Source organism: Brassica napus, chromosome A4 (genome assembly GCF_020379485.1).
Source record: "Brassica napus cultivar Da-Ae chromosome A4, Da-Ae, whole genome shotgun sequence".
NCBI classification, from domain to species: Eukaryota; Viridiplantae; Streptophyta; class Magnoliopsida; order Brassicales; family Brassicaceae; genus Brassica; species Brassica napus.
The window spans coordinates 13,330,787-13,347,231 of record NC_063437.1 but is presented as its reverse complement, the minus strand read 5'-3'; the positions used below and the strand labels follow the sequence as shown (position 1 = coordinate 13,347,231).

Here is a 16,445-nt window from a genome sequence, read left to right as displayed (position 1 = left end):
ATATTGCTCACAAACGTCAAGGTGGCAAGTTTTTTGAAATTTTAAAATATGAATTGTTTTAAAATTAATAATCAGTTTATATTTATACAAAATATATACTGAAAATAATTTGTAAATTATCCATCATTTTGAATATATATTTTTAAATATTAAGTATCTGAAAATAATTTTTCCAACAATATGAAACAAAAAAAATATTTTGTAAAATTAAATTTATATATTTTAAAAATTGTAACAGTGGTCTAAATTTTAATCATAAACTCTACAAACCTTTTAACCGCGAATTATTCTATTTAGTAAATTCAGAAATGATTTGCGTTTTTCAGTTTAGTTTTGAAATATATTTCCTAAAGTTATATCCCTTGATTGAAATGCATAGAAATTAGGGGAAAGAAAAGAGAGAGAATGGTCGAAATGACTTGAAGTTCGAAACTAGGATGATACAGGAACAGGCTGTAATGATTGGTTGTCAGAACACGTGGCGATTTAAGACACGTTGATATGGACATGGACCACATATCCCACGTGGATATGACCATCCAGGCTTTGCCACAAGGACCCTATTTAAATTGAGTTTATGTTTTGTGTTCCTAGGACCACTTTTATTAGTGATAGACATGAGCCAGCATCGAGTCATCCACATAAAAAAACATTGCATTATACACACGGCGTTTAATATTATTCTCGTTAATAATAATTATTGTAATTTTCTCAAAAGTATTAAAGTGAAGAGTAATGGTAAATTGGTAATACATAGCTTGCTAGCGGCACAATATTAAAGTGAAGAGTAATGGTAAAACATAGTAGCTTGCTAGCGGCAGAACCGGTTATCAAGACGAGACAGTCGAATGAAAACATTCGCATTTGTCCTATAAAATGTAGTGCTTAATATATACTCCCTACGTTCCCGAAAATAAGTTTTTTTAGAGTTTTCACGTTTATTAAGAATACAATAAATGTTTGCAATTTAATTTAAAATTTATTTTTCAATACACTTTAAATAATTATCCACCAATAAAATTTAATCAATTCAAATATTCACAATTAATGTTTCTAAAAAAAATACAAAAGTACTTTAAAAATATAAAAAATCTATTTATTTGGAACAAGAATAAACTTTAGAAAATTTTACTTTCGGGAACGGAAAGAGTATGGATTATATTTGTCAAAAAAAATGGATTATCCGGTCTCTCAAAGTTCTCAAAACATATATGTATAAATCATCTAGTATTTATATAGTAACTGTTCCAAGCTTTATAAATTTCAGAAACGACTTTGACTAGCGAGATAATATTTAGAAGACAATAATACACATTTATATATGTGATATTTCTGCCCCAATGAGTTGAATGAAATATGTTCTCAATTTATTTTCTAAAATAACTTTTGACATCTTTTGTCATATTTCACCTAAGCAAGATAGATCTTCACTCTATATCATTCACAATTTTTCTTTAAAATAAATATTTATGCAACTAGAAAATTTTAGATAATTATTTGGTATAATATCTATATATATATTCAAGATTTACAACACACATTTTAGTGTACGTGGTTAGCTATTTTACACTGATTTATTTAAAATAAATCATAAATAAAATCTAAAATCAACAAAACAAAACAAACAAAAAACAAAAAGATAAAAGGAAAATGATTGTGATGAATATATTTCGTGTAACTTATAAATTAATTGAGTAAATATTTATAAACCCTTAGACACCTTCATATAAACTCCATTATTCTACGTAAAATAGAAATAGTAAACAAGGCATTTTTTTATATCTACTATACCATCCTTCCAACCCTTAGTATATTTCATGTTTGCTTGAGAAAGATCTTGCTGCAATATAATAACAGACTAAAATCATGTTATTTTATATTTCATGTTTACTTGAGAAAGATCTTACTGTAATATATTAACAGACTAAATCATACTATAAAATAACATTAACAATCAGTTTTATATATTGCTAAATCTTATGTTAGTATACCAACGTACTTTACGTTACAAGTATTTTGCTTAGTCATTTCTTTTTTTTTTTAAATATAACCATAGAAGTATAATATACGTATACTTAAATAATCAGGTATTTTCTGTCCCTTGTCGATTAGTTTTGTCCATTGTATTTGTACCTAATTCGAGTATTATAACGTACTTATGATACCATACATCAGATCTACAAAGGATACTCCTTTTCAAGCAAAACAAGTAAAAATAATCCTCCTCTAAATCCACTATTTTCTATCTTCATGTTACATTTCAATACTAGAAGTATAATATACGTATACTTAAATAATCGGGTATTTTCTGTCCCTTGTCGATTAGTTTTGTCCATTGTATTTGTACCTAATTCGAGTATTATAACGTACTTATGATACCATACATCAGATCTACAAAGGATACTCCTTTTCAAGCAAAACAAGTAAAAATAATCCTCCTCTAAATCCACTATTTTCTATCTTCATGTTACATTTCAATACTGTTTCCATAATATATATATATACTAGGGTAACTCATGCGCAAGGCGCATGGAGAGTTTATTTGTATATATTATCGATAATTTTTTTTATATATTTGATCATTTTATTTATACATATACAATGTTTTTTATTGTTATTATATAATTTCTTTCCGATGGATCGGATCAGTTTTTATTAAAAATTGTGGAACTAAACTATAATTAATATATCATCGGTTGATTGGATTGGACATCAAACAAATATGACACAAAACCCTTATTTTTTTTCCACCAAACACATTCTTGAAAAAAGTGAATAGTACTATTCCAGAATTGAATTATTTTGACATTGATCTTCCATATGGTTTTGAAAAGTTTCAGATCAACCATAAACTGATACATATTATTTTAATGCTTTTAGTCGTATGCTTAAGGAAAGCTTATATTTTTGGAATTTAAAGTCGTTTTAAAAAAATCAAATATAACATATAAGAAAAACATATAAGGTTTCCTCATTTTTGTAATTTAAAATCGTTTTAAGAAATTTAAAATATAACATATAAGGTTTCCTCATTTTTGTAATTTAAAACCATTTTAAAAAATTTAAAATATAACATATAAGAAAAAATCTAATTTTTATTATATTGTTAATGTGATTGTTTGATTTTTTTAATAATATAAAATTAAACAAAAATGAAGAATGATGCAAAAATTGTAATCAAATTTGTATTATTCATAGTCATTAATTGTCATATATATATTAATTATATTAGGTAATTTCGTACCTTTTATTTAAGGAAAGAATACACGCTTCTTATATTTTGGGTTAATATAATGTTCCCTAATAAATTGATTTGACCAACATTTTCTTCAATTGATTTTTAAGCTGTCACGTAAGCTAAATTGTCAATTAAGTGACACCTAAGCGTGGTCTCTTTTTAATTAGTACCAATTTAAGGTTATAATTTTTTAAAGGATCTTCAATTAATATATAGGGGATATATATGCAAATACTACTTGTATTATTATCTATAAATTTTATCACTTGTTATAACAAAGTAATAATTTATTATGTAATCAACTGGTATGGTAAGGTAAGAGGAAAATTTGGAGTAATGCGTAAACCCATCGATCCTATGTTTGATTCCTGTCAGGAACTAAATTCTCATTTATTTAGCCAGACTATGAAACTTTGATTATACGCTTCATATTTGAAAAATATGGGTTCAAGTACTCGTCGGATTCGCCACCTATAAATTATTTAGGTCTAGATCCAGACACACAGTACAAAAATTTGATTATGTCCAATCCAATTAAAGATTTTGTCACTCATTTCATATGCTTTTGTCTATCTCATGCATGGTGCTAACTAAGGATGTGAAAGGCCTGAATTAACCAATTTGAATCTGATATATTCAAAGTCAAAGTTTGAATTTCTTTATATCATGGACCCTTTCTTATAATTAGCTATACATCTGAACAATCAATTTTACATATTGACAAAGACATAATTGTATATAACATATTTAGATTTGATATAGTCAACTTGAGCCACAATATCATGTAAGAAACGTACACGAGTAAGTTATAGAGAAGTGGTGCATATAATAGATTCTTATGTCAAAAATGCGTACAAGATATATATATATATAATTTAAAATTGAAGGATAAAAATATTTAAATTTTAACCTAGAGTTGTCTAAAAGTAAAGCTATTCCAATCTTGAACGGACAAGTATAATAATATATTAATAAACAATTATGAAAGTTTTCAATGTCCAATATGGCACATATATAAACAAGTATTAAAATATTCATATTTTTTGCTAGGAAAAGATTTCATTTTGATTCACAAATAAATGGGAAACCCGAAGACATATAGTGAGCTTGTGGTCACACCACTATACAAAGCACTCTTAAGTTGCAAAAGATGAGTGTGCTTAAAAGGCGAGAAGACATGAAACAAAAGCATCTATCACCAAAGCTAGAAAACTTAAAATCAGAAAGACATAGTTTATCGATATTTAAGAGAGAAAAAAAACCTTCTCCTCTAAAAAATGATCAAGCAAGAAAACGTACTAGACAATGATTAAAATTAAAAGGGTATAAATATCAAAGAGCTAAAAGAAAGAAGATAAAAATTAAAAAAATTAAAGGAGAAAGGAACTATTGGATTGATACCGAGTGGACAAAAGAGTGGAATAAGAAGGGACCATCGCCTCCATTTACACAATTCCCTTTGTGTGTGTTGTATCACTTGCACAATAATTAAAAATAAAATGTATTCACATATCACCAACAAAAAATAATCAGTTACTTCATATTAAAGCTGTTGGTGTTGATGTAGTCTTTGGATCGACCTTCTTACTATTGTTGGAGTATATGACTTGGATGGAGACAACTAAACTAGCGGTGCAGAAGGAACACGTCGGAAAAATAAATATAATTAGTGCATCCATGAAGTATCCCATATCAACGGTAAGATGAGATTTTGAGCAAGAATATGTGATAAACTACTTGACTATTGATGTAGTCTTTGGATCGATCTATATATAATTGGACGGAGACGAGTAAACTAGCCGTGCAGAACAAACATGTTGAACAAAAAAAAAGGTGCATATGTAAAGAACCTCATATTGAAAGTAGAGGACCAGCTTAACTAGAGGGTAAGAAGTATGATAGTTTTGAAGTCCATTACACTGGGGTTCCACTTTTTTTTTTGCTGCAAAAAGGCAACATAAATTTAACTTTGACAAACAAAATACTTAGATATATATTTTCTTAACCGATTATTTTCAGATTTATTCATAATTAGTTTATAATATATTATATAAAGTAATTATTTTACTAAAAGATTCCTAAAATGTTTCTACCCAAATACTATATATATATATATATATATATATATATATATATATATTATTTTATTTTATTTTTGAAATAATATTTGAATTAGAAGTTTATTATATAACCTGAAATCACCGACATAAAATTAATACATTCGATCTTCTGAAATTATTTTATCATGTGATTTACTCAAAATAATATTTATATATGGAAACCATCATCCTGAATAACATACAAAGAATCCCACATCAAGTTAATATAGGACCTTAAGTGATATATAACAATATATGGATCAATTCAGTCATTGTAAATAGGTTTACATTTTAAAATTAGAAACTTCTAAAACTTATTGATAAAATAGGGTAAATAAAATAACTGGAATATAATTTATGAATTAACACTAAAAACTGTGAAAATTAACATAAATTGTAACAAGTGAATCCATTGAAACATGCATGTATTACTATTTCAGAATTGTCGTAACAAAGAGAATAAACATTATGAAATAAAATTTAAATGGGGACATGTTAAATATGCCAAGAAAGGCAATTACCAATTTTTGACAAATTTCAAATATTTTATGGTCGAAATAGTTTTGGGTTCTAACCAAATTATATTGTTCAGTAATATTATCTTGTACAATTTTCATGTATAAACATAATATTAATAAACCCATGTATCTAATAAAATTATCACGCAATAGATCAATCATCATAGTAGAAATTTTGGAGACCATAAATATTTACTAAGAACTTAATAAATATATTTTTTGCATAACTTAATGGCTTATGTCTATCTATATATATAGTCTCCAAAAATATTGGGGACTAAGAGTAATGTTTCACTAATCCATGACCGGATCCGACCCTATCAATCATGTACGGATCATCATTTTTGTTCGTGGCCTAGTACAGCATGCAGTACAATATATTTGCTTTAACAACTGTCTTTAGTACTGCATTTTATTTGACTGGAAGATATAGTAATGCGGTTCTCATCAAATCAACACGATAATCATGTTGTACCACAAATTATATTTCAAGGCATTACTTTTTTCTATTACCGAATGTTTTAACTGTATTGACATTTTATTTTTCAGAGTGATTCACATATATATATATATATATATATATATGAAAATCAATGGTGAAGTCCTGAAATTATGAGTAAAATAGTATCCCCAGAAATTGATGTAACAAGAAAATGATCTGGTTATGTTAAAGTCTAAAATACAAAAATAACTAGTGGCCGTCTACAAGACTACAGTAGAAAAAAATTGGGCGTTTAGAAAATGTTAACATTTTTTGGATTAAACTGTTAGTTTTGTATATAATTACTTTCCTCTCAAGTATTGATCGAGCCTCCTTCTAAATCAGAATTAGTACGTAATATTTATATCTAAAATGTTTGACATCACCTACAATAAACTCCCATTTAAAAATGCAGGGGATATTTTTTGACATCTATCACCAAAAGTACAATATGCGCTCCTTTGACACAGAAGAATACCTCTCAGCTGGAGGTTCAAAGTTGACGCAGTAGTTCTTGTTATCTTCCACTGGTTTGGAAACTTTGTTTTGTGCAATAACCATGGGACTTTTCTAATATCTCGAAATAACGTTAAACAATGATGAAAAACAAGAGCTAGTGAATGGATCAATATTGATATGCTAGTTACGTATATGTAGTTTAATAACTTAATGTCTTTGTCCTAATGAAACTGAGAGTTTCTTCATATATATAGATTACACATGGCATATTAAAAGATTTTAATGATCTACTATGAGACGTGTAAGTATATATGTATGTCTATATTAAGTATTAACAACCATATGTGAACAAGTGACCCTAATCTTTTTTTTTGGATCAACAAGTGACCCTAATCTTTAAGCTTTTAATTTCAACTATTACGCTTTCTACGCTTATTCATAAACACGTAAACATATAGCTGCAGCAGAACGAAAGATACGGAAATATATAGAACCCTTAAGTCATCAACTACTATAGAGATCGATGAATATGTGAGGAAGAGGGGACAGTAACGTGTAGAAATAGCAATGAAGAGGTTGATGAAGCTACAAAGAGATACTTGGAAAGTTTTGCAACCACCATTGATGACACTCTAACCAGAGGATCCATTACATGTTTGAGTCTTCTATTAAATGCATAAAGGAGGATAAAGGACACACTACTCGTGCGAAAAAGGAGGCTCCGCACGTGATAGATGGTTGTGTAAACGTGTGAGTAGAGGATGGGATTCACGTGAGAGATTCACCCGACCAAAAACTATTTTCCCAAATACTATTTTTAAATTTTTATATTTCTCTGTAAATTCGAAAAGAGAAAGATACTGGTAGGAGTGAAGAAGGTTGGGCTGTCAACTGTCAATCCCGTTTGCAGTTGCCACAATAATATAAAGATTAAAATTGAATTCATAAATTATATTTGGAGAATTTTAATATAACTTCTTTCTTCGTTTTCTGTTTTAATCTGCCATTTTAAGGACATGAGCACGGGATATGAAATTTTAGGTGGATGGAGAAATAATTCTTTAATTATGATTTTATACAAGCTAAAATTATTTTTATTGTAATTTTCTTTCTTCCAATGAAATTTTAGCCATTTTCTTGGGTGTTTTCGAATTACAATAAAATATATTAACATATAATTTTTTTTAATATAACTTCTAGGAAATATATAACATGATTGGGTTTGTTTAAATATTTTAGAGATATTTATTAAGGGCACAAAAGATATAGCATAAAATTTCAGTTATAAAGTTACTCCAACTTTTTGTATATAAAAAAAATATTTCTAGAACGTAATTTACTAAATTATCCTTAGCAAAATTGATATTGTTGAGGAATTACTTGACCACTTGGCACTTGAGTTAGCTTAGATTTAAGTACGAAGTTTAACGAAACGATAGGTGCTACAAAATTATTGATTTGGTATCTGATTCTAACATGATAGATGCCAACTTAAGTCTCCATAGAAATATATACAAGTGGGGTTTACACATTTTGCTTTCGAGCCTTCCATTAATTATTTATCCCATTGTGGATTAATAACATACACTGCAATATATCCAAGATGCCTTAACCGTTTGTAGGATGGATACGCACGTCAACTCGATTTTGGAAACATACATATTTTTAATTTATGATATATGTCGGGTGGATGGTTAATCTTCAGTTTTTTAAGGAAATAATTATGTTTAATTGTCTGTGTGCTATTATAATTTATTTAGTATGGAGTTTGCCAATTTCAGCTCAAAAGATCTCTGGCTCGATCAAATGGCCCAGCTTCCGTTGTCCTGGCCATTAATCCAAGATTTTAAAAGTTTTGAACATGATCAAACTCATTGAAACCTAATAACTAAACTAATTTATCTTAGGACTGGTACCGCCTTTTAGTTTCCAGTATAGATGGTCCAAATTTATACTCCTTCTATTCCTAAATAAAAAAATGTTTAGAAAAAACACACATATTAAAAAAATTGTTTTTTGTTTAGAAAATATCACTAAAACTATAAAATAATTGTATTCAACCAATTACAAAATAGATTATTAAATATGATTGGTTATACAGTTTTTAATAAAGTAAAAATTACCTACAAAATTGAAAACATCTTATATATTGGAACATCATTTTTTTTTGGAACATCCTACATTTAGAAACAGAGGGAGTAATAAACAAAGCATTATGAATAAGTCCATTTAGATCGGTATACTCTTGAATTGGTCGATCAAACCTATTTCAACATATTTCTCTAGATTTGTCTGAATTGTTGTATATTTAACTAGATGCAGAAATTTGTATATAAGGATAATATCATAATTGATAACTTAGGTTCACTGTTTTTCATGGGCTAACAACAAATAAACATCATTATTGGCATACATTGAGGAACAAATAAACTTAGGTTCAGTATTGTTTAGGCTATATTAATATCTGTTATGTTTTTTTTTTGTTTAGTTATCTCTTTTGATGTAGAAGATCATAGTATATTTTAAAATAGTAGTTAATTACTGAGATAATTATGAAATATGTGCTCCTACGAGCTAAAATCCGAGGTTGGTTTTGCCCCCAACCAATGGGACTTGGGTTGAGAAGTGTTGTACGGTAATCTAAAGTTGCTCTTCTTGCTAGTTATTAGACCATAAGTGAAAATTTAAGTGAACCTAATGTATCGAAAGCATAAAACAATTGATTTCAGTTATGTTTTGTTTCTATGTACATTTGAAATATAATACAATTTGTATTTTTGTTCTCACTTGGTTTAAGTGTGCTAAGTTCTAATATATATAAACAAAAGGCTTCAACTTTGTAATAGGGAAAAAATCTTACCGTGTTAACTCTGAAAGTGGCTTAAATCTCTGTGTATAAATAGAATTCCAGCAGTCATTGGGCGGATAGACGTAAGAAAGATAGATTTGCTATCAAAGTTGACATTTGGGAGGTGCGGGGGTTAAATTTCTCACAGTATACGGTATGCCTTTTAGGTTTAGAAAAAATATTATTATATAGGATAAGTATGTATTCTTAATGAAAAAAAAGAAAATTGAGTTTTGAGACTGATATAAATATGGATCTAAAGAATTGTAAAGTTATTCATTGAGATAATAATATACAAATTCTACACATGTATTTGCCTCAATATATTTTTGCTATTAAGTTCTTCACTTTTTTCAAATTTGATTCGCGTTTGTTCACAATGTATAGTAAAAGTTGAAATTAAGAAGTTCTTATTTATATATATACATATATAATAGATCTATTTATCACTAATTAAGTTATAAACACATCTAAATTAATATAGTATCAAAGTTTGATCCATTCATTTAATCTAACTGATCATAATGATCCACTCATTTAATCTTACTCATAATCGATCTAATTCAAAATTGATCCGTAAATCTTACCTGAATGTTGTAAAATTAATGGTAAAAGAATCATCAACTTGAAAAAAACTATTATATGTAGAAGTTGTTAAGATCATCTCGAATGGCTTATTCTATTTTTTACTTTAAAATAGTGTAACTTTATAATAGAGTTTGAGTTTGCTCTAATGGTATTCTATATTAGAGTAGAAAATAGAGTGATGAACAAAAAAAAAAATAAGTTATTCTATATTTGGATTAAACTTATTTTTTATTTTATTATAGAGTGAAAAATAAAATAAAATTGGAACATTTTTATTCTAAATTATATTTTAAAGTGAAAAATAGAGTGAAGTTGTAGATGACTTTATAGTGGTGGTTTGAACATCGAGATATGACTGTGGACTCACCTTACCTTTGTATTCCTTATAGTATTCCTTTTAAATATTAGTTTTCCAAATTAACTCCTTTAAAATATTGATCGCAGCCGACATTCCCGTGATAAGAAAAGAAATACTTTTTTTGAATTTACAAATAAATATAGTTGACAAAAGAAACAAGAAAAAAATTGACAGGGACAGTCTCGTAATTTGAAGTATATAAGTTTTGTCTTTTTTCTTCATCGTTATTGAGATGGAAAATAAACCTTATGTGGATTTTTATATAAAAAAAAGAAGTTATAAGACCACTTGATTTTTAAAAATAAATATGAAAACGAAAATCAAGAATAGTTTAGTTTATAAAAGAAAAACAATACAAATATAAATAAATAAATAAATAAATAAGCTTGGTGGGTTATAAAGGGAGTCGATGAAGAAAGAACAGCGACCTCTTCTTCTCTCTTCCTTTCTCTTTGGGGGAGAGATTATTATAAGCTTTCTTTAATCTTTGAAATGGTTTCCAGAAATTTGCTGAATAAACTCTCACTACCATAGAAAAAAAAATTAAGAGCTCAAGAAAAAGAAAGCTGATAGAAAACGATAGCTAAAGCTCTCAATCTTCTCTTTCTTTAATTCTCTGCAACTCAAGGTATTCTTATTTTGCTCTCTCTATCTCTCTCTACTATTTATATATATGTAGATGATGACCGAAGCTGAAAGTGTGAACCTTAAAAGAGATACAAGAAAGAGATGTATAAGAAAGAAAATTTGTATGATACCTAGTTGACTCCTCTCTCTCTCTTTCTCTTTCTAGTTGATTCTCTGTGTGTTTCATGTGTCTGAATCCTTACAGGAAAGATATATAACTATGAATAACAAGAATCAAGAATTGGCATGGGTCTAGCTACTACAACTGTTCCTCACCATCGACATCATCACAAGACTCTTGACAATAGTTTAGATTCTATGTCCCAAGATTATCATCATCACCAAGGAATCTTTTCCTTCTCCAGTGGATTCCACCGACCATCGTCTTCCCATCAGGAAGAAGTTGAGGAATCTGCTGTCTCCGGAGCTCAGATTCCGGTTTATGAAACCGCCGGAATGTTATCTGAAATGTTTACTTACCCCGGCGGTGGCAACGGTGGTTCCGGTGAGATTCTTGATCATTCTACTAAACAGTTGCTAGAGCAACAAAACCGTCACAACAACAACAACTCAACTCTACATATGTTACTACCAAATCATCATCATCAAGGTTATGGTTATCCCAACGAGCAACAATTCACATGGCCATCTTCCTCCGATCATCATCAGAGTCAAGGAGATATGATCGGGACCGTACACGTGGAAGGTGGAAAAGGTTTATCTCTATCTCTCTCATCGTCATTAGAAGCAGCAGCAGCAGCAGCTAAAGCAGAAGAGTACAGAAGCATTTATTGTGCAGCCGTTGATGGAACTTCTTCATCTTCTAACGCTTCGGTTCATCATCACCAATTCAATCAACTCAAGACTCTTCTTCTTGATAACTCTTCTTCTCATCAACATCAAGTTATGGGACATTTCGGGTCATCTTCATCGTCTCCCATGGCTGCTTCTTCCTCCATTGGAGGGATCTATACGTTGAGGAACTCCAAGTACACGAAACCAGCACAAGAGTTGTTGGAAGAGTTTTGTAGTGTTGGAAGAGGACATCATTTCAAAAAGAACAAACTTAGTAGAAACAACTCAAACCCTAATACTAGCGGTTGCGGCGGCGGCGGTGGTGGTGGAGGGTCATCTTCCACGGCGGGAGCAGCCAATGATAGTCCTCCGTTGTCTCCGGCTGATCGGATTGAGCATCAAAGAAGAAAAGTCAAGCTACTATCCATGCTTGAAGAGGTAACGTTTTCACACTATATTCTTCTCTAACCAATGAAACTAATTCCCCATTAAATTTTTGATTAAATAAAATAAACCGTCTAAAAATGATTGAATTGATCAATCAACCAATTTCATATCAGAAATTTGATTTTTGTTCGTGTTTATTTCTCCTTTTTAAATCAACCAACATTTCATAAAATCTAGATATGTATTTTTAAAATAAATAAATGTATAGACAGAGAAAAAAAATCGACTGGTACAAGAACACGACACATGCTCTAATAGGTAGCTAGAGCTTGATTACACAATCCTACCATCACTTAAATTTTTTAATTCGAACGAATATCACTATACTCGTGATATAGCCTAATTTGACATATATTAATGCATATTTTGTGTGCGATGCGTTTGGTGGCATCGCTTAATCAAATTAATATAAGAAATTAAATTATGATTAATAGGTGATTTAGTCTTCAACCAGATCATTTAAATTAGAGCTTCCTTCTCCATCTAAGCTACCTTCACTACGTAACCAAAACTAGTCCTTGAAGTAACTTCATATTTTACTAAAAATTATTTTGTAGTTGACACTATCTTATTTCAAGCTTTATATACCATAAATTTTTTTTTCTATAGTAAGAAAACGAAAAATAGTGGAATATAGTCCGTATTACTTGATTTCTCTATCTTTTAAACAAATTTGCTCGAACAAATGATCAAATTTATATTGTATATTTTAATTGAATTATTTAGGTAGACCGACGGTACAACCACTACTGCGAACAAATGCAAATGGTAGTAAACTCATTCGACCAAGTAATGGGTTACGGTGCGGCGGTTCCATACACGACGTTGGCCCAAAAGGCAATGTCTCGACATTTCCGGTGTTTGAAAGATGCGGTAGCGGTTCAACTAAAACGCAGCTGTGAGCTTCTAGGGGACAAAGAGTCAGCGGGGGCTGCGTCTTCAGGGTTAACCAAAGGCGAAACTCCACGGTTGCGCTTGCTAGAGCAGAGTTTGCGTCAGCAACGAGCGTTTCATCATATGGGTATGATGGAGCAAGAGGCATGGAGACCGCAACGTGGTTTGCCTGAACGCTCTGTTAATATCCTTAGAGCTTGGCTTTTCGAGCATTTTCTTAATCCGTAAGTCCATTTTCTCATCCCTTATTCAATATTACGTATGTACTCTTATCATTCGACACAAATATTATTTGTCTTCTTGCATTGTTGACCATATATTATAAAATTTAGACTATCACTATGCATTGAATATATATACCATGCATCATGCATGGTCAAATATTTTACTAAATCAAGTATCGAAACTTACAATAAACAATATTTTCGAACTTATTTTGGTTTTTCGGGAAGAATATTTCAATCACAAAATTTAAAAGGGAGCTGCTATTTCTCATTAAAGTGAAAAAAGAAATCCTAGCTAGAAAATACTTATAATTCTAAAACCTTCTGTTCGCTCCACGAATTAAATTAAAATATTAGAATTTTATTCATATATTCCGTGATGCCACAAACAAAACCATCAGTTAAGAGTGCAAATTGTTTGAGCGTAGTGTGTAACTGTATATGCTTATATATATATAAGATGTTTAAGTTTTGCATGGCAAATTGATTAATACTCAATAGTATAATAAAAGCAGTTAAGAGTGCAAATTGTTTGTGCATAACTGTAAATGCGTATATATATAAGATGTTTTGCATGGCAAATGGATTAGATAATGAATAGTATAATAAAAGAAGTATGCAGAGTGAGATCACAAACTTATATGCTTTGGGATCATAATAGCATCCTAAGGGTTTTTCTGTCTCTGGCTAACCATTTCTTTATAGTTTCTTCTTTAATTGGCTTTTGATTTCTTACCCTATACTACATTAAAAGAAGTGAAAATGCTATGAGCATAACTACAAAACTAGGTCTCATATTTGTCAGCAGTGTCATTGGTATATTGTCTCTTAGGAAAGACTAAAAGCTGATAAAAGCAATTTCCTTTCTTATTATTCATCAGAACTTTCTTTATTTAATGTTTGTTATATTTTACTATTTTGTTGTTAGTGAAGTAAAGAAGAGAAGAGTAGTACAGTTTTAACCTGTACCTCTCTGTGAAAATATTTACTTTATCATGAAAAGAAATAAGTGAAGAAACAAAAATCAAATCTTCTTCTATTCTGTAATCAGCTTTTTCTTTTGTCTCTTAGATTCTCACGCCATCGCAAGAAGAAAGTTTGTACCTTTTCTTGCATCTAACTTGATTGTGTTTTTCTTCTCTTTTTCTCTATATATTACAAAGTTTATTCAAAACAATAACAGTATTGGGTTTACGGTTCTAAAGATTGTGAAGTCATTTTCTGGTCTCTTTCTCAGGTACCCAAGCGATGCTGATAAGCACCTCTTGGCTCGGCAGACTGGTTTATCCAGAAATCAGGTCAGCCTTTATGATAGTAAAATATTATTCATTACTGGTCATACAAGCAGGAACCCTTTTAATCAATCAATGTTTACATATAATTACTTAATTTACAAATTTACTATATATATCAATCATTTCATCATGCAAAACCTGACATGAGTGGCTACATGTCTATTCTCTTGCATGGATTCTGAATATGAAAATCATTTTCATGGAGCTCGTTTCTTCATTAAATACATTATAAATACACATGCAAAATATAGGACAGAGAGGTGGGGGAGTGAGTGAGAGAGAGATGGGAGACATAAATACTCAAACTAGGACCATATTTCTCATGTGCATGAAAGTTTGAAGCTTTAATTTCAATTATAACGACGAGACTTCAAATTCTTGTATATGTACGTTTTTAATACATTTAGACTAGTAGTACAATACATATCCGGAATACCCTATTGGTTTCACAAAAACATATTGTTATAAAACTTACAAATGAAGAATATATTAAATGTATGCATATGCTTATATTTAGTACTTAGTAATTAGTATATATCACTAATTAATAGTTAATCAATCTTGAACTTTAAAATGTGAAATATATATTTTTAACTGAAAAGGATTCTATATACACTACCAAAGTTTTAGAAATAGAGGAAGGATAATTTATTCAGATTATCCATATTTAGACAAAAGCTCAGTAATTCATAATGTTTTATTATAAATTGGGTGAAATTAACAATTTTCAACAAAAATATGTTTTTCAGGTGTCGAATTGGTTTATAAATGCTAGGGTTCGTTTGTGGAAACCAATGGTTGAAGAAATGTATCAACAAGAAGCAAAAGAAAGAGAAGAAGAAGAATTAGGAGAAAATAAAAAAGAAGATTATCAACATCAAAGAAGACATCAACAAACAAACAACAAAGACACGAAACCCAATGAAAGCAACTTCACTCTCGTTCAGACAATAACCGCACAAACTCCAACAACGACGATGATGACGTCGACTCCTCATGAAAACGACCCTTCATCCCTTCCTCCCTCTACCTCCGTCGCAAACGCACCCTCTCTCGGCGTTTCAGGCGCTTTCACCGTCTCCACGTGTCAGCAAGATGTCAGTGACTTCCACGTCGAGGATGGTGTCATAAGATTCGGGACCAAACAGGCTGGTGACGTGTCACTTACGCTTGGTCTACGCCACACTGGCAATATGCCTGATAATAAGAACCCTTCTTTCTCCGTTAGAGACTTTGGAGATTTTTAGACTGCTTTCTTCGCTTCCTCGTTTCTCCATTTATCAATCAATTTATTAGAGTGCATTTTTTTTTGGTTTATGCCAATATGTTTTTAGTCTGTTCACATATATACTTTAAAGTTTCTTTTTCTGTCTGTCATCTCGTAAGAAGAAGATAAATACATATATAAATTGATACCCCATCTACAAATTAAAGTTCTATATAATGTTGTTTAGATTGTAAAAATGCAATGTTTTGGTTTCTTTTTCCAAATTGAGGTCCTTCCTAAAAATCTATGATTCGTTTTTATTGTAATTATTTACATTTTCTCATATTGATATTCCTACAAAAATTCT

General features: G+C 29.9%; 1 protein-coding gene across 1 annotated transcript; it reads left to right on the top strand.

Moving 5' to 3' along the window:
• The first annotated feature begins 10,960 nt into the window (after nucleotides 1–10,960).
• Nucleotides 10,961–16,291, top strand: LOC106451732 (BEL1-like homeodomain protein 4). Its single transcript, XM_013893710.3, has 5 exons — nucleotides 10,961–11,217; nucleotides 11,422–12,449; nucleotides 13,185–13,576; nucleotides 14,814–14,874; nucleotides 15,621–16,291. The coding sequence occupies exons 2-5, from the start codon at nucleotides 11,463–11,465 to the stop codon at nucleotides 16,116–16,118; spliced, it is 1,938 nt and encodes a 645-aa protein (XP_013749164.1). The 5' UTR covers nucleotides 10,961–11,217; nucleotides 11,422–11,462; the 3' UTR covers nucleotides 16,119–16,291.
• Nucleotides 16,292–16,445: the final 154 nt, after the last annotated feature.

Excerpts from the sequence above, each read along its gene's own strand:
- LOC106451732 (XM_013893710.3), top strand. The coding sequence starts at position 11,463 with ATGGGTCTAGCTACTACAACTGTTCCTCACCATCGACATCATCACAAG. Across the intron at positions 12,450-13,184 it reads TACTATCCATGCTTGAAGAG|GTAGACCGACGGTACAACCA; the intron begins GTAACGTTTTCA and ends TGAATTATTTAG. Across the intron at positions 13,577-14,813 it reads TTCGAGCATTTTCTTAATCC|GTACCCAAGCGATGCTGATA; the intron begins GTAAGTCCATTT and ends TCTCTTTCTCAG.